Consider the following 27,485-nt stretch of genomic DNA (forward strand, 5'->3'; position numbering starts at 1 on the left):
TTTTTTCGACATACTATACTATGACCTTTTTTCGACATACTATACTATGACCTTTTTTTGACATACTATACTATGACTTTTTTTCGACATACTATACAATGACTTTTTTTCTAATTTTTTGACATATACTATGTATATATATATATAAAATAATGTCAAATATATTTGACATACTATACTATGACATTTTTGTGACTTCTTTTACATACTATACTTTATGGATTTGAACCTTGTACCTTCTTGCTGTGAGGAAACAGTGCTAACCATTGGGCCACCATGCTGCTTTCCTTGATTCTTTTCAACATACTATATTATGACTTTTTTTAAAGATTTCGACTTACTATGACTTTTTTAGACATACTACATTATGACCTTTTTTCAAAATTTCTGACATACTATGACCGTTTTCCGACATACTATACTATGAGTTACTATACTAAGTTTTTGACATGATATAATGACATTTTTTGATATGCTATACATTGACTTTTTTTCCACATACCATACTTGACTTTATAGTGACTTTTTTTTTTTTTTTTTTTTTTACAAAGTATACTTTGTGGATTCAAACCCTATACCTTCTTGCTGTTAACCAACAGTGCTAACCATTGGGCCACCATTCTGCTTTCCTATACTATGTCTTTTTTGTGACTTTTTTTCAACATACTATACTATGACTTTGTGTTGACATACTATACTATGACTTTTTTTCAACATACTATACATTGACTTTTTTTCAACATACAATACTATGACTTTTTTCAACATACAATACTATGCCTTTTTTGACATACTATGACTTTCTCAAAATACTATATAATGACTTTCTCAAATACTATACTATGACTTTCTCAACATACATTTTTTGACATATCATACTATGACATTTTTCGACATGCTTTATATTGACTTTTAACCATTGGGTACCGTGCTGCTTTCCTATACTATGGCTTTTTAGTGACTTTTTTTGACATACTATACTATGACTTTTTTCAACATACTATACTATGACTTTTTTCTACATACTATACTATGACCATTTTTCGACATACTATACTATGACCTTTTATCGACATACTTTTTTTCAAAATTTTAGTCATACAATGACTTTTTTTTCCAAAGTTTTCAACATGCTATACATTGACTTTTTTTTGACATCCAATACTTTGACATTTTTGTGACTTTTTTTTTTTTTTTTACTTAATATACTTTGTGGATTCAAACTCTGTGTCTGATTACTGTGAGGTAACAGCACTAACCATTGGGCCACCATGCTGCTTTCCTAGACTTTTTTCGACATAGTATACTATGACTTTTTTTCAAAATTTTCAACATACTATACTATGACATTTTTATGACTTTTTTAACATACAATACTATGACTTTTTTCGACATACAATACTATGACTTTTTTCGACATACTATGACTTTCTCAAAATACTATATAATGACTTTCTCAAATACTATACTATGACTTTTTTTCCAAAATGTTTGACATATGATATTATTCGATATGCTATCCATTGACTTTTTTCGACATACCATACTTGACTTTATAGTGACTTTTTTGTACATGTAAGTGAGTTACTGGTTGTCCATCATTATAACCTTTTTCATTATAACCGTGTGAATAAAAATGGTTACAATTTCCTTGGGTTGAGTGCAATGTGTGATGTCAAACCTTGGAGGCTACTCTTACCCTCAAATCCTATTATTTGTTTTCAGTTTTATACACAATTGCATTCTGTTAGCTAGACAAAAAACAGTACAGTAACCATTGTCAATGAAGGACTGTGCTAAGACTGAAAGGTGGACATAAGGGGTATTTCAATGGTCCTCTGCCATAGTGACAAAATATCTAAACATTTTGACTTGCAGTGCTTACACAATGCCAAAGGGACAAAGCATTTTGGGGGCAATGACTATTTAAATGAGTAAGAAATTTTGTTTTGACACATGAGTGAACTGTTTTGGGAGAGATATGAGCTTTTGCAGGTGACTTTTATTTGACTGAATTACCTTCATTGAACGCTTTTAAGTCCAGATTGAGAGCGCTTCAGTCGATCCTTTGTAACTGTTTTTCATAATGTATATGTAATTGTATTGTATGTTTGTAACTCTTTTGCTGCTTCTTGGCCAGGACTCACTTGAAAAAGAGGTTTTTAATTTCAATGGGATTTTCCTGGTTAAATAAAGGTTTAATAAAAAAAACAAAAAAAAACAACCTGGTGTTGTGCAGAACCATCCAGGTTATTTTGGCAAAAGCACCAAGAGTGTTGAGAACGTCCGGTCTGTTTCAAGAAATGAGCCAAAGCAATTGAGAAGGATCTTTGCCATTTTGGTGGCACTGACTCTTTATATGGGAAAGGAATTTAGTTTTGAAGCATGAGTGAACAGTTTTGGGAGAGATATGAGCTTTTGCAAGTGAGCTATAGTGTTGTGCTGAACTGTAAGACTGTTTTGCCAAATGATCTTAGAGTTTTGAGAATGTAATTTCTGTTTCAAGAAATTTGCCAAACCAATGGAGAAAAACTGTAAAAAAAACTTTTTTCAACATACACTATGACTTTCTTAACATACCATGTAATGACTTTTTTCGACATACTATATGATGATTTTTCACAACATGCTATACTATGCCTTTTTAATGACTTTTTTCAACATACTGTACTATGAATTGTGTATAAGTTTTTTTTATGACATGCTATTGTTATGGTTCAACTTTGAAACACAATATAGTAAGTACACACAAGGAATACATCCAGAGTTAGCAATTTTATTTAACAGAGGTTGAGTTAATTCAAAGAATGAGAAAATATGAAGTCTATCAAATGAGAATGGCAGGGAACATATACTGTCACGTTAAATAAGGTAATACTTAATAAAGTAAATGGTGAATCAAAAGTCCAACATAGTAAAGATGGTCCCAGGAGAGAGAGGGCCCACAGACAACTTGGATGGGGTGGGTTTTGTAGCCTGGAGACAGTTGCCTCCAATTCCTCAATGGCCTTCAGCTCCAACCAACCAGGAACCAGCTACACTGGAAGACAACACACACAAGCCCTGGCAGAGTCCCTGGTGCCATCACACTACACTATGACTTTTATTTAGGGCATACTATACTATGACGTTTTATTGTTACTATATCCTATACTAATACTTCTTTATGACTCTTAGACATTCTATACTACGACTTTTTTGACATGCTATACTATGACGTTTTTCAATGTACTATACAATGACTTTTTTCAACTTACTATACTATTATAATGTTACCACACTGCACACAGCTGTACATACTGTACATATCTGTCTATATGGTTCATTCAGTATATCCATATTTATTCTGTTTTTCTTACTATATATTCTGCTAATACACTGCATATATCTATATTATTCTTACTACTAGTATAATGCCACTGCTACTACATTACTCATATCTGTACATGTTGTTCATACATTGTTCATATTACATAGCCATATTTATTCTGCTCTTATAACACTGCAATATAGTTCTTATCCTGCCTATGCACCACCTATTCTATTCGTCTATTCTTTGTATATCACATTGCACTTTCCTGCTTTTTTCTTGCAAACTGCATTTCGCTATCTTTGTACTTGTACTCTGCACAATGACAGTAAAGTTGAATCTAATCTAAGACTTTTTTCAACATACTATACTGGTACGTTTTTTTTTTAAACCTTTTTTTACATAATATACTATGACTTTTTTCGATATACATATATTCAATTCATTTGAGTTTGACACGTGTACTATACTGTGACGTTTTTTTTTACTTTTTTTGACATACATACTATGACTTTCTCAAAATACTATATAATGACTTTTTTTCAACATACTATACTATGACTTTCTCAACATACTATATGGTGACTTTTCACAACATGCTGTAGTATGATTTTTTTATGACTCTTTTCAACATACTATACTATGAATTTTGTATACTTTTTTTATGACATGCTATTGTTATGGTCCAACTCTAGATGACAGCAAATATATTAAGCACACACAAGGAATTTATCCAGAGAAAGGAATTTTATTTAACAGAGGTTGAATTAATTTAAAGAATGTAAGAAAATATGAAGCCGAACAAATTAGACTGGCAGGAAAACTGTCAGGAAACATACAGGCAGGTTAAGTAAGGTAGTTAATAAAGTATATGGTAGATCAAAAGTTGAACATTTGTAGCCTGGAGAGAGTTGCTTCTTGTGACTTTTTTCCACATAATTGACTTTTTTTATTTTTTCAACATACTATACAGTAGCCTACAATGACTTTTTTCAACTTACTATACCGTGACTTATTTTGACAAACTATTATATGCCGACATAATATACAATGACATTTCTGACCTTTTTCGAAAAAAAAAAAACTACTATACTATGACTATTTATGATTTTCTTCGACATACTATACTATGACTTCTTCCGACATACTATACTATGATTTTTTAAATATACTATACTATGATTTTTTAAAGATGAGTTTTTTTGGACATACTTTGCAATGACTTTTTGAAGTACAAAAGGTAAAAGTAGTCACTATGTTGAATGGCCCATTTCATAATGTATATTGTACTATTCAATTATAATTGAATTCAATTCATGTGTTCACTTAGTGTAGCTTACAACCTGATCTCACAGAATTCCATGAAATGAACACGGCCCCTTAAATCAAAATCTGTGGCAGTTTCACAGATTCGCAAAAGATTGCGCGATGGGCCCACAGAGGAATTCCGTGAAATGAACATGGATCGCCGAAAATTCCGTGATGGGCCCACGGAAGAATTCTGTGAAATGAACACGGTCCCTTACATTAAGGAAAAGGTCGTGGGTGGGCTTAGGTTTCCATGACACGTGGGACAACAACGGGACAGTTTGGTTTAGGAAAAGAACAATGGGATGGTTGGGTTTAGGAAAACAGTAACGGTACGCGGGACAACAACGGGACGGTTGTGTTTAGGAAAAGAACAACGGGACAGAACGTTTATGGTTGTGTTTAGGAACCGTGACATGTGGGACACAATCCCCGGTCTCCTGGGTGAAAGTCCTGTGTATGACCCATCCACCACCCCAAACAAATTCCCCATGCAGGTTTTTGGAAAGGCCTTTCATACTACTCGCTACCGTAGTCGCTCCTAATGCTACGTCATCTTCTCATTGACCTTACATTGGCATTGTTTTTCGTGGTGGCCACACAGAATTTTCACACATTCCATGCCACCACCACGTAATGCAGCGTTAACAGTTCGTGATCATTTCATGGAATTCTGTGAGATCAGGCTGGTAGCTCGTGAATTTCAATTATTCTTATCATTATCCATAATAAGTATCATTATTCATTTGTTGATTATAGTTTGCATTATGAATATGAAACTGCATAACAAAAATGTCCATCCATCCATCCCTCCACTTGATCTGGGTCCGGGTCATGGAGGCAACAGGTCAAGTAAGGTAGCCCAGAAGTCCCTCTTCCTCTCCCCAGCTATGGTTTCTAGCTCCTCCTGGGGCATCCCAAGGCGTTCCCAGGCCAAATAAGATATATAATCCCTCTAGCGTGTTCTGGGTCTACCCCAGGGCTAGATAACCAGAAACTAAAGGTACATAATATTTCCCTCGGAATTGTAGTGGAGTAAAAGTATAAAGTAGCAGAAAATGGTAATATGTAGGTACAATTTTGATGTGCTTACTTACTTTCTACCACTGGGTAAATAGCAGGAATATTTACCATTTCTTTATGTGGTGCATGGATGACACCATGTGATCACCTTTTTAAAACAAGAGAAGAAAGGAAACTGTGTGTAACTGTGTTGGTACATTTGTTCTTAATGCACTTGTCAGCAAATTTCATATTGAAATTTATTTCTACAAAACATTTAGGATGAAGAACACATAATAAATCAGCTTTGCGTTTGGCCAAAATGCCTTTTTCAACATCATTTCAGCCACTAATCAAATGTTTTACGCCGGTGTCACAGATTAATGAGGCAAATTCATTCTGTCTTCTCCTCCAAGTACAATGGACTCAGTAATCAGTGACATAATCAGCTCATTTAGTTGAATTAATAACAGTGGCTCAGGCGTGCTCTTCCTTCCAGAAACAGTATTAAAATATTACTCTCTGGTACAGTCCGCTAATTCTGGGTAATAAGGAGCAATCGGTTTCAAATATCCCCACCGGTGTCCCACCCTCTGTTGAGTTCCTTAATGCAAAATTATGCAGTCATCAAATTAAATGTGAGTGTTTTAAAACCTGGTCATTCTGCAGCTTAATGGTCCAGCTTCTTTCAGTTTTCGTATCAAGTGATTTACTGTAATATGGTTCACAATTAAAAAAGTTCTCCCACCTTTATCATCATGAACTTCGACATGGGAGAAGGATCCATGTGCTCCATTAACCTCTTCAGTCTAAACAAGAAAATATCTGGAAAGAATCTCACAGCCTGTAATCGAGTTAAAGCTTTCATCTGCATTCTCTTTCATGCATGTGCATTTACGTATATGTGATGTATGCACATCACACCTGTATAAACCAAGAGGAATTAATAGTTAAAATCTAAATCATCACTTAGCAATGATCAGACTTTTTTTAACCAAACATATTTTAAAATACCATTTTAGATGGACAGAGCCTCAAGATTAGGATATTCCAATCTTTTAATGTGACACTTTCAAGTTTATATATATGCCAAGAGTTAGATGAGAAGGTTGATACCACTCTCTTCTGAGAGTGGCATCAATCTTCTCACCTGACACTTGGTGAGAAAGTGTAAAGAGCATATATAAAAAATGTCAAACTATTCTTTTAACAAAACATTAAAAACAGACAAGTAAAGAATAGAGAGTGAAACTCTGAAACATTTTCAAGAACAAAGTATTGAATTTGCAAATCTGAACCAAAAAAGCAATGACCACGTTCATCTAGTCTACACTCTATCAGACCTTTAGAAAATCTCATTTTACCACGGTCATGTTTTGTTAGTTCTAGATAAAGGAGACATCAACACAGCACCAAGTTAGCCAAACTCCACTTTTCAATGGATGAAATTTTATTTGGATAAAATTGCCAAGCAACTTGACAAGGATAAAAAGGCAAGTTTGAACAATACAAGACTTCATGTGTCAATGCAAAGTATCAGGCAAATTCAAGATGAGTTGCACCAGTAGCCGTAATACTGAATGAAACAAGTGCTGTCCAAACAGAGACACCAGCCGCTTAAAGGGCCATAAAAAGTTCATCGTTTTTTCCTCAAGTTATATTATCGTTTAGCAAAGTAGAAATATAACAAGTCCTCTCATTCTAGGTCCAGTTTTCCAAAGAGGTCGAAGCTCTTACATCAGTCGGGCTTAAGGGATGCTCTGATTGGAATTTTGAGGAGTCGTTTTAAATGTATTTTTATCATCTTTCTCTGAATTTAAACACAAATAAATGGAATGTTAGTTAACATGTGAGGAATCTTACATCTTATTGAAATTTAGTTTGAACACCAGAATATGCTAATTCACATTTTAGCTGAATACCAATCTGTTAATTAGATGTCTTTTAATTGGATTGGAGCATCCCCATTAGTTCCACAACAAATGAACAGAAATGATGTCCAAACGCTTTAATGATCTTGGCCATAAGGAGTTAGCACAGTGGAGTCACGATCAGTCAGAGTTTAGTCATGGGTATGTGAAGGCTGTTCCACGGGCCCATCCATAATTCCTCCTCATCCGACTGCGTTCTGTCGCTCGGGCACTCCAACGGCTCCCTCATAATGAGTCCATTGTCGTCTTCATCATGACTGCTGTCCACCTTCGACTCTCTCTCATCTTCATTCAGCTTGCCTCTCTCAGCTGTGATCTGAGGTAGCTCCGTGCCGCTCTGCGCCGATTTGGGCATGTTGGATTTTGACGCTTCACTGTCGGGGCCAGTGTTAGTGGTGCTGGTCGGCCCTAAAGAAACACTGGATTGTCGAGTATTAAACACATTCAGCGTTTTATTGTTGTCAGTGTTAGAGAAAGAGGAAGTGGCCGTCTCAGAGGCAGCCATTCCTGAACTTTGGAAGGTTTGCAGCGTCTTGCACCCGCCATCCGCTGCTAACCTGGGGTTGTTCAGGGGTACTCTTTCCTCCAGTGTGGCAGCCATTTTGTCTAGTTTTTTAAAGTGCTTGGCCAGTCGTGAGCTGAAGACGGGGGAGGTGAGTTTGAGGTTGTTGTTCGTCGTGGTGGTGTGTGCGTGTGTGGGACCTGTGGCATTTAATGTACGTCGGGTGCGGATGATGGAGCCATTCTGGGCCACGTAGATGCTGCCGTTAACGTTAGAGTGGCTGTTGAGGGTTGCGGGTAAGCGGCTGCGTTGGGTCTCTGGCACGCTGTCCTCGCCCGTGGAGCTAGTCTCATATTCCCGGTCCACCACCAACTTGATCCGACGTTTTCTACTGCCGTGCTGGAAAAACACACAAACCATATGTCATTAAACATCTGACATGGAATCTGAGAGAATTCACACACAAAAGAAATCTAAAAATAAATACATTGAATTTAAAAGCTAAGTGTGAACAAGGCATAGTAGAACATTTGAGAAATTTTTTTAAGTGTAATTTGTGTTCAAGCCCCTAGCTACAGTACTACATTTATGTAGGCTATGTAAAATTAGGTAGGGATCTCTTCTCAGCCAGTATGTACAAAAGATTACAGCAACCAATAACTCATTCAATGGACATTGGGGCATGTGAGTATTGTTTTAAGAAAGAGTAAGAAAAAATGTGAACTACACCGGACAGTGACATCAAGGCAATAACTACAAGCTTAGTTATTTTCTACTGCAGCAAAGTGAGAACTTGGACCACCAAACGTCAGGAGAAACAACTACTAAAGCTTCTGTAAGCTCAAATGTAATTTGTGACGATTTTCATTTTTACATTTAAAATGTTTGTCCTGTACAAAGAGGAAATGTGGAAATAAAAGTAGCACTTTCACCCACACGGCAAATACACAGCAAGCACAGGTCAGTGCAGCAGTGTTCACTCCAAATTTTTCATTTAGTGCTAATACTTTAGAAAAAAGAAAGAAAGCAAATGCTTTTAAAAATAAAACTTATGTCCACATTGAGTGCAACAGTTTATAACATAAACACTGTATGACAGTAAAATCATCTCTATGTTATGTCAGAGCAAACACTGCTGTGCGCGCGCGCACGCACACACACACACACACACACACACACACACACACACACACACACACACACACACACACACACACACACACACACACACACGAAGAAAAAAAGGGCTTTAATACGTTCACCATTAAAAAGAAAACATCTTTTCCCTGCAGATACAAGGCACCGGAAGAACTGACTGATACAGGGAGAATGATGGACACAGAAAAAGAAAGTACTAATGTGAGAAGCTTGAGCTTGATTGCAACAGAGAAAGGTCAGTGAATATAAATCTTTGAGCTGCAGCTTGAAGTCGAGCTTTCACAAAAGGAAAATGAGACAAGTAAGCCCAGGAGGAAAAGCTACAGAAGTAAACCAGTCGACCACTTCTGTCAGGATATGAGAGCTGTTATAAAGGATGGCAAGGCAGGCGAAGAAGAGGGAGAGGAGGATAGGCTGATTGAAAAAGGGGGATTCAAGATACACGCAAAATAAAAAGAAACAGAAAGTGAGAGGGCAGCGGAGGACATGCGGGCAATTTAAACTCCTGTGAATGTAAATCACACCAAACAAGGAAAAAGAGAGAGATTGTAGTAATACATTCCACTCAGGTAATGACTGCACACCCAATCCAGGCATTTTCACTAGGATCTTACTTAGTGGCAAAGAATTCAATCTTGGGGGAGGGACTAGGGCCTCATCTGTATTTCAATCGGCCAACTCATTTTCCGAATCCCTCTCTTCTTCATCCTCTTCTCCTTCCCCGCCATGGCCGCTGCTTTTCTCCTCCTCTTCTGTGTCCTCAATGATGGGTGACAAATCATCCGAGGTGTCCATCCCGCCTGAGCTGATGTCTGATTGGATGTGGTTGGTGGCTCGCCTACTTGATAAAGCCTTTCGTGATCCGTTGCTTTTCACCCCTTCCTCCTCCTCCTCCTCTCCTGATTCCTCACTCTCTTCCTCTATTGTTTTATGTGATGGCTGGGAGTGTCTAGAAGTCTTGGGCCTAGAACTACTAACTGTAGAACTTGAATATCTCAAACTTTGAGAGTCGCTGCTGCTGTTTCTGTCAGTCTCTTTGCTGTTTGAGAAGTGGCTGCTTCGTTCTTGCTGTCTGCTTGTGCTTTCTCTCTTTAGGTTGGGACTACTTCTTCTACTCTTACTACTAACACTGTCGCTACTCGCAGAACTGTTACTAACTCTACCTTTTGAGCGTTTTCTGCTCAACTCTTTTCTTTCATCCTCACTCTCCAACCCTGACTCCTTCGCAGACTCTGACCCCTCCTCATCTTGGCTTTCACTCTCTGACTCTCTGTCTGTGTCAGGAGTTCCCTCTTCCTTTTCGGTTTCCGTATCAGATTGGGTATTGTCGCGCTTGGCTGTAAAGGATAAGGTGAGGCTACTTGCGTCGGAGGGACAAAATTCTGATGGAGACTCCATGCTGCCACTATCACTGTCATGAAATTGTTTTTCTCTCTTCCACCATACCGCAGAAGAACTATTCTCCTCTCCCAACTCCCTCTCCCACTTCCTCCTCTCCTCCCCCATTGCGCTCTCAGACACTGATGCAGAAACACTCATATCTCCTATGGAGCCATATGTCTTCCTACTGTTCTCCCCTTCTCTGTCCCAGCTTTTTCCATTGCTCCACTGTTCATCTCCCACCCTGGCAGGTCCCTGGAGCCTTCTGGTGAGGGAGATAAGACTGAGGGCCTCGCTCAGCCTTTGTTTCACTGGCAGGGGTTTGCTGGCTTCAACGGACGTCTGGAAATAACTCCCGTCGATGACCATGCTGCCGTCCAGCCTGGCAAAGTGGCCAGGGAGCTCTCCCCTATGCTCTGGCCTGATGCCTACTCCTACTTCGACAGCATTTCTCATCCCATTGTTTGTCACGTCACTTCTGTTGCTTCTTCCCCAGGTTTCCATTTCTCTTCTGCCTCCTCTTTCGCTCCCTCTTTCTTTTGCTTCATCTATTCCTTCCCCTCTGTGTTCTACTTTCCATGCTTCTCCTCTCTCAAATCCCCTTTCCACCCTTTCCCCCTTTTTTTCCTCCAGTCTGTCTCTACCTCCCCCCCCCTCTTCCATTGGCCTGACTCTGGCTTTGTTCCAGGGCAGGTTGATGGCAGGAGGTTGTCCAGATGTTTTACTACCAGAGGACAGCAGTGTGCTCACACTCATCACGGCCTTCAACCTGGCGGCTGCACTTGAGCTCTTAGGCTTTGTGCTGGTGGTTGTACCATCCTCTGATGGTTGGTGTTTGTCGCCCTCAGTTCTTGGGGCTGCTGGGGTCTTTCTGGATGGCCCATGAGAAGGTGGAGGACAGGGCTGGAGGAAAGCAGGGTGTGGGGCTAATCTACCTCTTCCAAACAGTTTCTTCACCTGTTGTCATGATAATATTAGTCCAAAACCAAATAACACCATTTAGGAAAGGAACAACAAGACATTTAAACTGCAAAAAGTATCTTCTCAACTAGCACTCAGCAAGAAAGTAAATAAGCATATTTCCCAAAATGTTGAACTCTTCCATGATGATGCTGTGTCCTTCAAAGCAGTCTACAGTCCATTATGTTAGTGATCACTAAAAGAACACTTTTAGTTTTTAACTCTTATTGCCTAAACTATACGTTAATTCAGGAATTTCACCACATTTCTGTTTTGTCTCTATTAGAATACCGTGCAAAAACAATAAATGTCACTGTGATCAACAACTTCTCTTTACACATCATGGATGCTGGTAGCCTGTGTTAGTGATTATCTAAAGGTTGTTCTGTTTCTGTTAGTAGTTTGTTTGCGTTTACCTCTCCGTCAGACTCCTGGGGACTGTAGTAGTAGCTGCCGTCGTCATCAACAACTACTTCTCCATATTCATCATAGAGGCCGGCGGGTGAGATCAGTTTCCTGCGACTGCCGTACTGAGGAAGGTCATACCTGGACAGAGAGAGGAAAAAAACAGAGAGCGCATAGCAGATAATCAATAACCAATAAGAAGCTGTGCAGAGAAGAAGAAGCAGATTTTCAATTTCACTGCTATACATTTTTAGGGGTTATTTTTCTAACATTATTGCTTTGTGTAATAATACATGAATAAATAGTGTTGGTGCTGTTGTTCAACAGCTTCTGCCAATCAGAAGTGGCTGGAGAGAAATGTCAGAGCCGGTCTACGGAGAGCCTGTTCGCTCCATTGTACAGAATTTGGTTGCAGTTCCACCAGAGTTTCACTGGGGGTGATCGCAGGCGAGTGCAAAATGAATGGGACTCTATGGAGCTAGACGGTTAAATTTGTCTCTTTCGCCCCGCCCGATTGTCATTGAGAAATCTCAGATTTGATTGTAGTTTTTGCAAGTTCAACATGGATTATAGGTCGAAAGTTGAATGAACGAGTACTTATGTCCTTTCGATTTCTTACAGATTGAGTCATTGTTGCCCATAACACACTAGCATTCTGCTAATGAATGCTGATTGGTCAGTGAAGGACTGATTACGACCAGAGATCCTGCTTGATGGCATCCGAAGCGGAACACGAATGTCGGAGTGAATATTTCTACGTGGTCTTTAAAACATTAGCAAACTTCTTTCTAGCACGTGTATTGACAGGGAGAGCCAAACCTGTCAGCTGTGTTGTCGATGCCTCGAGAGAAAAAATGAAGTGACTCAGAGCTTGCAGTATCTCTGGCCGTACGATGTGTATGACGTCATTTACATTTTAAAAAGCTTTTTTAGAACACCCAGCAGTGTGTATTTTCTTTGCCTCCCCTTTCAAACGCCACATTCAAATTACTAGACAAAAAATTAAAAAAAAGTGGAGAGAAAAGTGGATTTTGAGGGGTATAGCTCCATAGACCAGCATTCATTCTGCACTTGCCTGTGAACTGTGGAACCAGAGTGGAACTGCAACCAGTTCAGAAGCTGGAAGTATCAGGAGAGTGGAACTTCTCCACTTATTAGAAATTCTCTGGAAATGTGCTTTGCAAACAGAACTGTTGCACTTGGCTAATGCTTATCCCCAGCCACTTAAAGCAATAACACACAGGGCAACACTGTCGTTTCACCCCACTGATAAGCAGTGTCTAATGACTTGCCTAAGCAAAGCTGCCTTTATTACAAAAGAAGCATTTTGTTGCCAGGAGACATTTTGTTCGCAGTGGAATCAATTTTTCCTCCCTTTTGTATCTCTTTGCCTGTTGCCGGGAGCGCTGCCTAACTCCACCGGCCAAAAAACTGTGTTGTGCAGTGCATCACCACTTGGGCATCATGCCCCAAGCAACTCAGACAGCTAGCGGGTCAAAAAACACATCTTTTCAAATCTTATCCTGGAAACAATATGTCCCAGTGTGATTAAAGTAACAAATCTGCTGAAAGTCCTTTGGCTTGGTTCCGTAACAGAGTTGTACAGAAAAGTTGCCTCGTGTAATCACTCTGCTTACAGTCAACCGGTGAGAGAAGTCACCCTCCTATTACATTAAGTAGTCAAGTAATAAAGAAATTGAAGGGGCAAGTGAATGACGTGTGTGGGTGAGAAGAAGGGGAGGTGGAGGTGTGTTAGGGGAAAAAAGAGAGGCGAGGGAAAGAAAGATGAAACAATGGAAGGGTCAACACATAAAGACCAGACCAGCCATGCATGTTATAATCCTCCCAGTATGGCCTCCTCAATCTAATGTAATGAGTCTTAACCTTCCACTAAAACCTGCTAATGGGATTTCACAGTCATTAACCCACAGACTCAAACTGAAGTGCACACACAATCAAATTACTTAAAGGCTACTGTAACTCTTTGCTTAGAGAGCTCTTTCCCCTTTCATTTCTCACTTCTCCTCTCCATGACTCCACTAGGGGGCAGTAATAAACTGAGAATCAATACATGCAGTTCAAAGTTGCCAGAATCAGTGGCATCACAGCCAAGACTTGGTGTGTTCTTGTAGCTGTGTGTGCACAGACAAAAAAATGACCAAACTGGCCATTTTCAGGAGGGTCTCCAAATGCTAAGTGATTGTTTAATGATCAGTCCCAGGACGTGTGATCACATGACAAAGAGTAGTAGGCCTACTGTATGCTTTAATAGTCTCAGAAAGTCACTGGACGGAAAAATAAACCCAGTTTTTGGGCCCTAAGAAACAAAATTAGTTTTGTTCTGTTTCATAATTGCATATAGTAGTAGTAGTATCATAGTTTTGTTTTAAAATGAAAAAAGTTCTTACAAAAATTACCCAGAGGAAATGAAATTTTTTTTATAAGACAGTTGCTCTTGGGGATATAATGAGGAGTTTTGAGTTTGCAGTTTTCAGAATAGATTTTCTTTTAATTATATCTAAATGGGGGAAGTCTATCAATTTTTCATGACAAAAGTCAGTCAACTAATCTTGGTAATTACAGCCTGTAAAACAATTTTCTGTGGCTCTGCAGTAAGAATGAATGAAGGGATGCCACTTATAATTTAAGCATGGGCTTCAACACCATTGTTTTTTAACTGAAAGCATGCTTTACTCACTGGCAGGAAGGAGGCTGGAAGATCTACCAGACAAGGGGCCTCTAAAGCTCAAAGATATTGAGTTGCATTTTGGGAAGTTGGAGACCAAATGATTCCGAGCTTGATGCATAGGGACTAAGAGTCCTGAGCTGCTCTTGACCTCTGCTGTCTGTTAAACATGAAAATGGGGCCCAGCTAGGAGACTATGAGTTTATTTCTTGGCCAGGAACAGTCAAGAAATAGTCCAGCATATCACCCCTAGTAAAACCACAACTTGACGTTTTTACTCTTCAGTTTTTGTATGAATATAAAAAAAATTTACATAACATTTTAATTACTGAGCTTTAGAGATCCTGGTAGGCAGATTTAGTTACTTTTGGACAGAGCCAGGTTAGCAGTTTCCCTCCTTTCCAGTCATATGCTAAGGTAGGCTAACTATCTGTTGGCTGTAGCTTCATATCTAGTGTACATACAAGTGTGGTAAGAAAGCAAATAAGTGTATAACCGAAAATGTTGAACCATCTCTTTAATATTTGTTCCCATTTGCAATTAATGGCTTCGTACACCTTTACCCTGCCTGGACATGCAGACTTCTACCTTTATTCCTGCTTCTGTTTAGAAAATGAGAACTGCTTCTTCATTGAACTGATAATCCCTGATTTCACTCTTCTTATCCTATATTTTTTCATGTGGGTGCCCTAACTCAGCAGCTATCAGCTCCTTTACAGTCACACTGCTCATCACCCACGCCAATAACAATTTTGGAAAAGCAAGATTTAATCCCTTATTGCTCCGTGGCGTGTGCGGTTGAGTATTTTACTCTTGACTAGAGGGCAACAGGAATTTGGCTTGTTTTGTTATTGTTGTTTTTTTTCCAGACATGCATCAAAACATCAGACCTGTGCAACAAATGGTTCAAGTTATTTACAGCATCTGTATAAATCCAATCAGAATCATGCCAATGGCAGATGGCTACATTCCCACATGCAGAGAAAATCCCATTTTGATCTCCTCTTTTGAAGACGGATGAAAGAAAAGGTCAAAAGGTTATGAAACATCATTCCAAATGTTTTTCAGATGGATTAGTACAGCTGTGGAGGTAAACACTAGAAAAGCTGTTGTTGGTTTCCCAAAAACAAAAGTCAAGCAAGAAAACTTTGTCTATGTTCTAAGAGGCGGGTTTAGCATTTGTTAGCATAGTCTTTGAAAAAAATCCTGCAACTTCCATTTACACCGGTGACACAAAGTGATTAGATCAGAGTCCCACCGGGTCGCAAAGTCTGATTTCCTGCTCCTGTGTACGTGCAGAGTCAGACATGAGTTTGTGGATGTTGCTCTAAGCCAACAGCATCTGGCCTATTGTCTGCTTCCACGGCTGGCTGCCTGATTAGCTGCTACAGTATTGCAATGCTAGGCAGAGAGAATTAGCTCTGTGTGTGTGTGTGTGTGTGTGTGTGTGTGTGTGTGTGTGTGTGTGTGTGTGTGTGTGTGTGTGTGTGTGTGTGAAAGAAAGAATGTGCAAGAGAGCATTTTTGAGTGAGTGTATGAGTGAGTGAATGAATGTGTCTGCCTTGAGAGAATTTATGTGTGTCTGCTACTGTGTATTTATGTGTGAGTGTGGGTGGGTGTACAAAATCAAGTTCCCGGGAGTCTGCAGCTAAAATTATAAGAATTACACAATGCATCACAGATTGCAGACTGGGTGAAGAATAACACACACACTAGGCAAGTCCTCATAGATCTTGCTCATGAATGCTTTGATCTAATGTGTCTGTGTGTTCAGTATATTGCGATCTATACAGTATTTCCTGCTTTTTCAATATAAGGAATCCAAGGAACGAGACACACACACTCACACACACACACACACACACACACACACACACACACACACACACACACACACACACACACACACACACACAGAGAACAATATCACGGTTAGATCTTCCTTCAGCACTTTTTGCTTCCTGTAGTTCAAAAACATATAAACCACACAAGTGTGGGAAGGCTGGTATGAGGCTGGTCACCGGTGTCAATATTTCACAGTCGCTGCTATACTGTGTGACTGACGTGGCCAGGGTAATATAAAAGCAGCTGCCACAGGGCTGACACAAAGTGCACACAGTGAGTTCCAGACTCGTGTGAATTAATATTTTTCACTGATGCTAAGGTCAAAGGTCAGGTCTAGTGTGCCACTTCTGGTAAACAATGCATATACAGTACAATACTGAATTAACTACACTGCAAGGGGTAAGTAGCCTGACAAGCCAGACCCACATGAAGATGTTGGGTCTGGGAACTCACCATTGGCAGGGCTCAATCCGAGGGGCGGGATAAACAGTTGTCTTTCAAATTCCCTCTGCACGTAATAGGATAGCGCTACAACCAACCAGAGCAACGCTAGTTGATAGATTAAACGTATCCGGTCGGCAAAACTCTGAACACATCTTCCTTTTTTAAGAATGACTTCAGTGACCCCCATGCTGTCAGGTTGCTTAATGGACATACTACCCCCCCATTCCCCATTGGACATCCCTTTCTGACATAATGTCTCTGCCCATACACCATCAATACCTGTGACCTGGACATTGCATTGCTGCAAAAACATTACAATGATTTATCAATTCTAGGGGTATTTATGGGGAGTTAAATTAAATTAGGTATAAAGTCATGGGTAAATTATTTTCATGGGGACATATATAGATAAAACAAGCGGGTGAACAGCTTAAAATGATATGCATGTCTGTTTGTTTTTGCTCTAACAATATTCCGTTGTTATGATGTAGCAATGACAAATAAAAACTGAACTGAACTGAACAGAGTCACGGCCAAAGCCGATTTGAAAGACTGCTGTTCGCCAGCAGCAGCAGCTCTCTTCTTTGTTTTCAAGTAGCAAGGGAATTCACGCGGAACCGTCGTAACTCTGCCGTCATTATGTTAAGCCCGCCCACCGATTCTATACACAATGTGATTGGCCCGGCTAGAGTTTGGCTTTTCCACCTCACAAGCCAACAGAGAGTTGACCCTAGACCCACTGGCTGCAAATTACATTTGCTGCCGATAGGGTGCGTCTAGATTTTTTTTTTTATCCACTATTACAGTGCTGTTTATGCAGCTGTGACTGATTAGTGTTTGCAGTTGATGAGACGAGCATTTTTTGGACAAAATTATTGTATTGGGAATCAGATTTTTAGGGCTGGGCAATATGGTTGAAATCCGTATCATGATATCAACATTTCACTGGAATTGTATTTAAATGATTTCACATGACAAACAAATTGATTGATTAATATGGCAATTACCGGTATATACTGTATATGAAAAATCACCTATGTAACAAACCGTGTTCATAATTCTTCATTATATGACACCAAAAAATTGAAATTTGAACATCTACATTATCATTTACTGGGAAACTTCATCCGAGGAAAATCATGTGATACAATAGAAAGCTCCAGAACAGCTTCTAAATGGGCTTTGTAGTGAGGTTGTTTCATGTCAACTACAATACTTTTTTTTTCTTCAGATTACCTTAATTCTATTATAATTTGAGTTTAGAAAAATTCTAGAAGCTTGAAAAGCGAGAGTTAAAATAGCGACAGATAAACTGTTAAGAATGTTAAGATTACAGACAAGCAAACATACACATAAACTATGTACAAAAAATGGTATGTAGGATGAGCACACAAACCCGTGATCATAGTTGTAATAATCTTGTGTGTAGTAGTCCTGCCCGGGGTCGATGCCAGATTCCATTGATAACTCCTGTGAGATTGACAGACTCTTATTAGCAGCTTTCCACATGCACATACAGACACAGATACATACCAAATATATCTATCCGTGCGCGCGCACACACACACACACACACACACACACACACACACACACACACACACACACACACACACACACACACACACACACACACACACACATTTAAAATGCACACAGGCAGAAACGCACACTGGGAGTAAAGAAGTATTCAGAAAAGAGAGAAAGAGTACCTCTGGTCTGAGCAGAGAAGGTTGGAGAAGTTGTTGCGTCTGCCAGAGGGAAAGAAAAGCGGCGAGTGACAAGAGAAATGGAAGAAGTTAGGAGCTCTCCCCCAAAATAGTATACATCTATTTCGGAAACGTAAACTCAAGACCTGATTTTCTCTAATAAATATTGCTAGAATGCAGAGGATTCTGTGTTTTCATTTGTTGTTGTCAATCAATGTTGTGGGAGCAGGTGTTTCTTTTGTAATAGTAAATATCACTCTGGAACGGAATTTATTTCAAAAACTTTCAAAATATATATGCTGTCAAAGGTATTTGGGGGATGGATATTCACCAAAAGTTGTATTACCAACATTGTTGTGGTATATATTGAACAATAAACACCTGGTAACGTTTTCCACCATGTCTCATGGGTTTTTAGATTTTAATAAGCACCATCAATGGACTGCAGACATGGGAGAATCAGTCAATTACGTAGATACAAAAGATTGTAAATACAAATCACTGATTATAGTACAAGCTGTTCCATCAAACGGAAAAGAATAGAAAGAGCAGAACACAATGAAGGACACAACTGAACATCAGAGGAAAAGAAGGAAAAGTAAATGACACACATGCAACTATATAGCATGCATACAGAGAAAGACACCTACCTCATGTTGTCTGTATCCACGTCTGGAAGATCAAAGACAGAAACAGAAAGAATACCATTACCAAGAGAACCCATCATTAAACATAATACTTTTGATGTGCTTTTAATACATGTCAGCACTTTGCTCTGCATTTTCCTTACTGCAGAAGAAATGGGGTGTGATCAAGACCCAAATGGAAGTGGCCGCTGGAAATATGTTACATTTTGCAGAATTTAGTTTCCAAGAAGAAAGCAATAATATAAGATGTGTCTGAGTGCATAGGATTGTGTGTATTTTGAGATAAATGGAGACACAGGGAGGGTTACTGTATGTATATGGGACAAAAAGACACAGACTAAAGGACTAAACAAAATAGAAAAGCTGGGAAACTACAGTTAACCATTCCTGCACTCATGTCATTTACTGTTTATTTTGTTCTTTAATTGGTAAATAATCTAATTCTAGCTTTATAAATACGGATCATTCACATCTCATTTACACCCCAAATGAGCTCGTCCTATTGTTGGGAAAAACGTAGATGGGGTATGTCAATATTAGCCACAACAATAATGAATCCATATTTCATATATTAGTTCCAAGCCTTTTTGATGTTCCAACTGTATAACATTATTCATTATCTTAAAGTAGATATTCTTAAGTTTTTCATACAATTGAACTATCAAGGGGTGATAGAATGATTATATAGGGTATTTTACACTGTTCCTTAAGGTCTCCTAATGGGGTATGTAACATTGGTTGGGCTGAAAATTGCCCGAATGCTATTTTATTAGGCCCTTAACTACCCTGTGAATATGGCTCTATTTGGAACAAGAGCTTTTCTTCCAAATATGGTATGCTCATGAATATTCAGAATGAGCTACGCGCTGATTGGTTTGAACAAACTACATAGAAACACTTTTTTTTTTTTTTTTTTTTTAACATAGAAACACATGGGAGACTGACAGCAGGTCTCATTGCAAAGTTATACATTGTTTGTCGGGCTATTACGTTATTATATTCCCTTCTGAGACTTTCTTTTTGGGCCGTTTTACGAAAATTGATGGCTAATTGCAAATTTTGTCCAACTGTGTGTCGGAGTTCAGCTGCCGGTGCTGCCTGTGTTGCTGCCTCGCTGCACGGCCTGCCTTCCTCCACAGACCCCGGCCTGCAGCTCCCCTCTTCCTGCTAGCTAAATGGCCCGTGTGTGAGAGTGATAGCGCGGTCAGCGAGCTTGTTACACCAGCAATCTCTTACAACAGTTCCAGTTAATCTTGGCTGGCTGTCAGCATAACTAGCTATATTTACAGAATTTTGTCACGCCACTTATACAACATATCTCTAAAGGTCTTATAAAGCTAACAACGGTGTCCGATTTCAAGTTAATGAATTTTTGTGAACAGTGGGGGTTTCGTTAGCTATGACTGTCCCTTCAATCCTAGCTTTGTGTAGCTAGCTACAAATCACGGATAGTTAGCTTCATTTTTGGCGTAATTTCTGTATATTTACAGTTTGAATTTCATTACGCCACTTATACAAGATCTCCCTAAAGGTCTTATAAAGCTAACAACGGTGTCAGATTTCAAATTAATGATTTTTTGTGAACAGTGGGGGTTTCGTTAGCTATGACTGTCCCTTCAATCCTAGCTTTGTGTAGCTAGCTACAAATCACGGATAGTTAGCTTCATTTCTGGCGTAATTTCTGTATATTTACAGTTTGAATTTCATCACGTCACTTACACAAGATCTCCCTAAATGTCTTATAAAGCTAACACGGTGTCCGATTTCAAGTTAATGAATATTTGTGAATTTCAGAGGAATTGTAGGAGGAGCTAGCTCTCATTGATAGAGCTACATCCAGCCGCAGGCTCTATCAATGAGACTCGCGGACAAGCGGCGTTTCTTTCCCCAATCGTTTGTTTAAATAACTCAACACATTATAATTACACACATTAAAAGATTAACTGGAACCTGTGGTAACAGATTGCTGGCGTAACAAGCTCGCTGACCGTGCTCTCACTCACACACACCGGGCATTTAGCTAGCAGGAAGAGGGGAGCTGCAGGCCCTGGAGCTCTGTCAGAGCACCAGCGTTTAGTAGTCCATTATCCTAAAACCGGTGACTTTGAGCGGGTATGGAGTACTGTGGGCTGCCAGTCGTGACGGAGCTCCAAGTACCTCAGAGCAGGCCGGGGTGTGTAAAGGAAGGCAGGCCAGGCAGCGAGGCAACAACACAGGCAGCACCGGCGCTGAACTCTGACACACAGTCGGACAAAATTTGCAATTAGCCATCCATTTTCGTAAAACTGCCCATATTTGAGCCTTACATAGTTGATTTCTCGCATAAAAAAGTTTCAGAAGTGAATTTTGTAATGGAATAGCAGAGATCTGCGCGACCTAAATTCAGAAGACTACCTGATCTCAGGTCAGTTGTGTAGCCTATGTAAATGTTGGGGCGTGACCGTTCTCTTAATACACCCATGGGCTGACAAAGGTTCCGGTTTTTGGGAGGTTGATGTCAACTTCCAGCTTTGTTGGGTTTTCAGCGACAGTTTCAAAATATGAAATTTTCATAGTAAAGGGGTGTCAGTGGGACTTTGAGCTTCTATGTATGTCCTATTTACCCACCGAACTGTCGTTATTCAACTATGACAGGGTAAAATCGGTTTTGCATTCTATCACCCCTTTAAGGTTTTAGCTACCTACTTCTGTGCTCGCTTGTTGACTGGTTTTCTTTTACATAACTGTAACATGTAGTGTTAAGGTGTTACAGTTGACCTAATGTTAATATGTGAATATTTTTTATGAAATCATAATTTCAACATTTTCAAATTACAGTACTTGGATACAATCTTTCACATCACACCCTCTGGCAACTACAGAAGTAGCCCCTGGGGTCATTTTCCCATGTTTGGGAATCACTGATGTAATCATAATCAGAGCATCTCCATAATTGTATTCCTAATAATTTCAGTGTCATTGTCTATGCCAGGGAGTTTTATAGACTGCATGCTCCTTTATCATAACAGAGTCCAGTAAAATAATCTAACATCACAGGTTCAAAGCATATTTAAATTCTATCCAAAGATTTGACCATTCCTCCTGTGTGACACAAACCTTCACTCACTCTGGCTGATTTTTCACAACCATGAAGGCACTCGGAAAGCCTCTGCTTATGTTCTGTTCTGCTTGAAACCATAATTACTCTCGGCTCAGTTTGACATCAAGTGAAGACAGAAAATCAAACAGGTCCGAAGAGAATGCTCTCAAGTACTTATCAGAGAGGTATAATTATGTCAGCTAAGTTGTCTGCAGGAGGCTGTAGCCTATATAAATGAATATATGGCCATCTCACTGGCATAGAGGCATAAAAATGAGGGATAAACAATGCTGGGATTAAAAAAAAAAGTTGGAGGAAAAAAGCCAAAAGGAAAAATAAAAAAATAACCAAGAAATACAGCCGAAAATCTCTCTGTCCATGTGTGTTAACTATGTTGCTGCAGGATGTTTTGTCATGTGAAACCAAGGTAATGAGCTGGCAAAATGAATATCTATCACAGAACCACAAATGGTGACTTATACGTAGAGGACACATCAGGTTCTCCTTTCTGTTATTAGAGTGCAAACACACACAGGTGCGCACACACACACACAGGTGCGCGCACACACACACACACACACACACACACACACACACACACACACACACACACACACACACACACACACACACACACACACACACACACACACACACACACACACACACACAAATGGTGAAACCATTTGCGCATGTCATTAAATGAATTCAGGTGGAAATAGAATGGTGACTCCTAAACACACACAGACACACACTTCAAGGAGAAGTTGTAAGCTTTCATTCAGTGTCAAAATGCAGTTTTGAATGAATGAGACTAGATCATCTGGTGTGGAAGAATGTATTGAAGGCCATATCAGTGGATGGATAGAAAAGGTTGAATGAATGAATTAATACATAGATGAAAAGGTTGAATTTTGGTGGATCTACCGGTTGGGATGAAATAGCCCTTTTCACTATCACTGTGTGCGTAAATGTGTGTATACTCTCCAGATTATAGCTACCAACAGTATGTGCCTGGCATTGTGTAGTGTTTGATCTGTGTTTGTGTCAGTGTGTGAAGATAAGTCTATCACTGTGTTCTTGTTGCTCTGACAGACATAATATTAGGCCTTCTCGAGAGAAAAAAACACAGACAGCTACCTGATCTCCGTCACAGACAGACTCTCGCTCTTTGTGTCTGCTCCACCTTGTCTTACAGTGTGTGTGAGAAATAGTGGGAGAGAAATATTAGCTCTTAAAGAACACATTCAGACTATAACACCCAAAACACTTACTTCTTTCTTTTCGTTCATCTCTCACTTCTCTCTCACATTGTTACTGTAGCTCCCTTGCCCTTTGCACAGTAACTCCTCAACTCATTTAGTTACTTTTTGTCCTACCTGTTTAACTCTGCCTATTTCGGACTTTTCCCTCTCATTTATTGTGCATGCTCTAAATGTGTAATTTCCAAAATGTAAATGTGGTGAGACAGGACTGCAGATAAATAGCCATGTTCCGACTTTAAACAGCTTTATATCTATACTTTATATTACTTATAATAATTTGGCATTTCTAAAGTTTGAATGTCTTGAATAAAACCTACACAGAGCAGATTTACATCAACAACAACAAAAATCCCACAACTTTTGTTACTGTGAGTCAGTACTCACAGTAGCTTGACTTATGACCCAGTGATAGAACTGTGAATTGTGGTCTTATTTTTGAAGTTTTGGCCACCATATCTATTGTTTATGGTAACAATTACCAAAGTGAGATTGTGGAACACCGCTACATTGCTACAACAAAATCTGATGGGGCAAGAAACACAGAGGTCAGCTGACAGGTATCAGACAGGTTGTAAACAAGACTAAGGGTCTAAAGCCATGCTAGCAGCTACCTGAGGCTGTACAATAAAACTATACTGTAAGGGTTCTCTTCCATATTTTGAAACCTTTTTTTGCCTGCTTGCTTCATTTGAACTTCTCTGTAAGGGTTAAGTCGCCTACACATGCTCTGTGGTAGAACCGTGAGGTAGGGTGCAGAGCAGAGAGGCAAAACGCAGCGCAGGAAAGTCTGGATTTGGTTGCGCCTTGAAAGATCTGCGGCAACTAGGACAAAGTTGAAATAATTTGAACTTTGAGCGCAGTGCTCGGGTAGCTCTAGCTCTACGTCTAGTTGGGCGGCACTGCTCTCCCCATTGGAACGGCCAAGACAGAGCGGTTTTACCGCGGATCATGTGTAGGCCGCTTTAGGGTTAGGGGATGAGAATGAGGGATGGTTCACATCATCTTGTGACAACATGAGTGTCAGTAATCAATATTGTTCATGTGTTTTGTACAGAACAAGGCGCAACTAAGCACTAACTACAATTTCAACTCATTGATTTGATTGTTGTTTTAGGGGTTCACATATTAGTTACCATTTGGATTTTTGACAAAAATTTTGATTAGTTATAAATATGCCAATTCAGAAAACTATGTTATTAGTTTACATAGAGTGTATTTTTCTATTATAGTGACTTTGATAAATATCAGAATATATTTTATAGATAAATTGTGCATAAATGTGGGTAATTCCAAAGACCACCTTCTTTTTCTTGGTATTGTATAATTGTCTCATAGCTATTTGCTGCTTCAATGACTACAGTTTTCCATGATAATGTTTTCTGTAGCGAGGATCAAACCTGTGAATTTACAATTACATGACAGCTGCTCCCTCTCTATGTCTTGTATCTGTATTTCTAAATTTAGTTTCAATTAAACGCTGTTGGCTTAGCTGAACATTGTAAACAATACTTGTGTGTGTGTGTGTGTGTGTGTGTGTGTAATGACATGCAGCACAAAAACTAATATTAACATAAAACATTTCCAACCCAGTAGCACTGCCTGCAACCTGTTTATTGCAGCTGTGTGTTTGTGTAAGTGTACATGTTCACATTCCTGTTTATGCCCGGGCTCTTGTGTGTGTGTGTGTGTGTGTGATTGTCTGTTGATGCTTTAAGTTGAGCCTAAAATGTACAACTCAATTCAATTCATCATGATCATCATCATCATTTGCGTGTAAGAAGAGAAACACTTTACTAAACAACTGCAAAGGCTGTGTGTGTGTGTGTGTCATAATAACGGCTGTTTAGATTACACTGGAGACACGATAAATCCTGTCATCACTTGATAACCACAGATATAACCTTCAGGGTTTGTTTTTTTTGGCTGTACATCATGATTTGATAAAATTGCCCAGATATGAACATCAGAATCATGCTGGTCTTGCGGGACAGATGTGATTCTGTCACTTCATGATGACAATATGTGTCTGGAGACACATATTGTTGAAACTGATTTAGCTGATGACAGTGAGGTCTGCTGCTGACAGGCCTATATCCACAGGCTTTGATTCCACTCCAGGCTTTGAGTACATTTTAGACATTGTTAAGGTAATGTAGGCGCTTTGAAGACTGCCACTTCTTCACATATTTGGTTAGCTCTACAGCAGAGGTCAAATTAGAGACGCATATGTCATTCCTTTTTCTGTATAACAGCTACAGGTATTTCATCAAAGGAAAGGGAAGGGTCTGACATATCTTACAAGCAGTTACAGATGACATTCCTGGGAAGAGTCACCTGTGAATCTTACCCATGAGAGTCTGACTATTGCAATAAAAACATTTTTTCATTCAATGTAACCGTGTATAAGATGGTGTAACAGCTTTGCAGACGACTGAACGTGCATTTGTGATAAGATTTGATTTGATGAGGCAGACATTTACATCAAAACATGTTGCTAAACTCCACTGCCACCTGATCGGCAATATTATCATATTAACGAGTCCCTTTTCTTTAGATTTTTAAATGACGTAAAAATGTTTTTGCAAAGACATCTGATGCATTAGGGAATGTTACTTTTATGATGCAATTTTAAAAGTAGAAAAAAACAAACAGTGAAACTAACCAGTGGTTAGTTTCATTTTGACCTATTGTGGTTGTGTGACCTGCTCGGACCTTATGGACATGACTACCTCTGCATACTTTTCTGGCATAATCCATCAAGACAAAACAGCAGATGTCATTCAGTAGATGCTCCATTTTGCACATGCCCATAGCAGTGCTGCTTCGCTTCTGCTCCTCCCTGAGGACAAATGTACATGCTGTCTTGGGGACTGTATCACTAATGCTAATGTTAAAGTGACACCACCAGACTGAGGACTTTTTAGTACTAACTACTACAGTAGCTACCAAAATAGGTTAATGTGAGGGGCAAATTCTAAATGTTACTGTTACACCACTAAGGCAGTTTGGTAACACTTTACTTGAAGGTATCTACATAAGAGTGACATGACACTGTCATGAACATATGACACTGTCATGACACATGAACCCTAACCCTAACTCTAACCCTAACTTGTCATAACAAAAACCGAATGACACTTAATGACAGAAGTGTTATGTCATAAACGTTTATGACTTGTTTATAATGTTTATGCCACGTTGATGACAGTGTCATGTCACTCTAAAAGTAAAGTGTAACCGGCTGATTTAAATTATTGTCAAACAAAAAGTGTCTTTAAAACTCTTCAGTCAGTACCACATATTTTATTGAGAAAAAGGTCTCATGTTGATGGTCTTTTTGTATTTTTCATATTAATTATTTCCCAAAGTACCCACACAATGATTTTAATGAAGGAAACTTTAGGTAAAAGAAGCAATAGTAACCTATAGAAAATGTTGAAAATGTAGCACATATTGTGAATAAAAATATCACTCTACAAAAATATTTAAGACATTTTTCTACTGTATCTATGCACATACCTAGAACACGAATAACTACCAACTAAATAAGTATTTGACAAAAAGCAGAACGGACACAAAAAGACAAAAAATAACTTAAAAGAATGTTTCACTTTCCCCATGTCTCTGTTTGCATTTTGAAGGTAGTTTTTTAACACATGTTGATGTCCTGAAGTATTGATATGAAAAGTTCAACCCTGTCTCCTATAAATTACGTTTACATAAAACTAATTTACAACGGTGAATATGTTTTGAAGGAAACGTAAAGCTGGCCGGATTACATTTTCAATAAACATAATAAACATTGATTTAAATCTAATTAGCATATAAGTCACAAGACATGTTTATTCTCTACT

The 27,485-nt window shown here is 39.0% G+C and overlaps 1 protein-coding gene across 1 annotated transcript in view; it reads right to left on the reverse strand.

Annotated features, from left to right (window-relative positions):
* Window positions 1-7,403: 7,403 nt before the first annotated feature.
* The window catches only part of LOC114548571 (protocadherin-15-like), a 142,330-nt gene continuing 122,248 nt past the window's right edge, over window positions 7,404-27,485 (reverse strand). The window contains 5 exon segments of the mRNA XM_028568558.1: window positions 7,404-8,452; window positions 11,968-12,097; window positions 18,328-18,401; window positions 18,644-18,682; window positions 19,291-19,312. Coding sequence (XP_028424359.1) covers window positions 7,676-8,452; window positions 11,968-12,097; window positions 18,328-18,401; window positions 18,644-18,682; window positions 19,291-19,312 — 1,042 coding nt within the window. The 3' untranslated portion in view covers window positions 7,404-7,675.

This window comes from Perca flavescens, chromosome 21 (assembly GCF_004354835.1).
Source record: "Perca flavescens isolate YP-PL-M2 chromosome 21, PFLA_1.0, whole genome shotgun sequence".
Classification (NCBI taxonomy): Eukaryota; Metazoa; Chordata; class Actinopteri; order Perciformes; family Percidae; genus Perca; species Perca flavescens.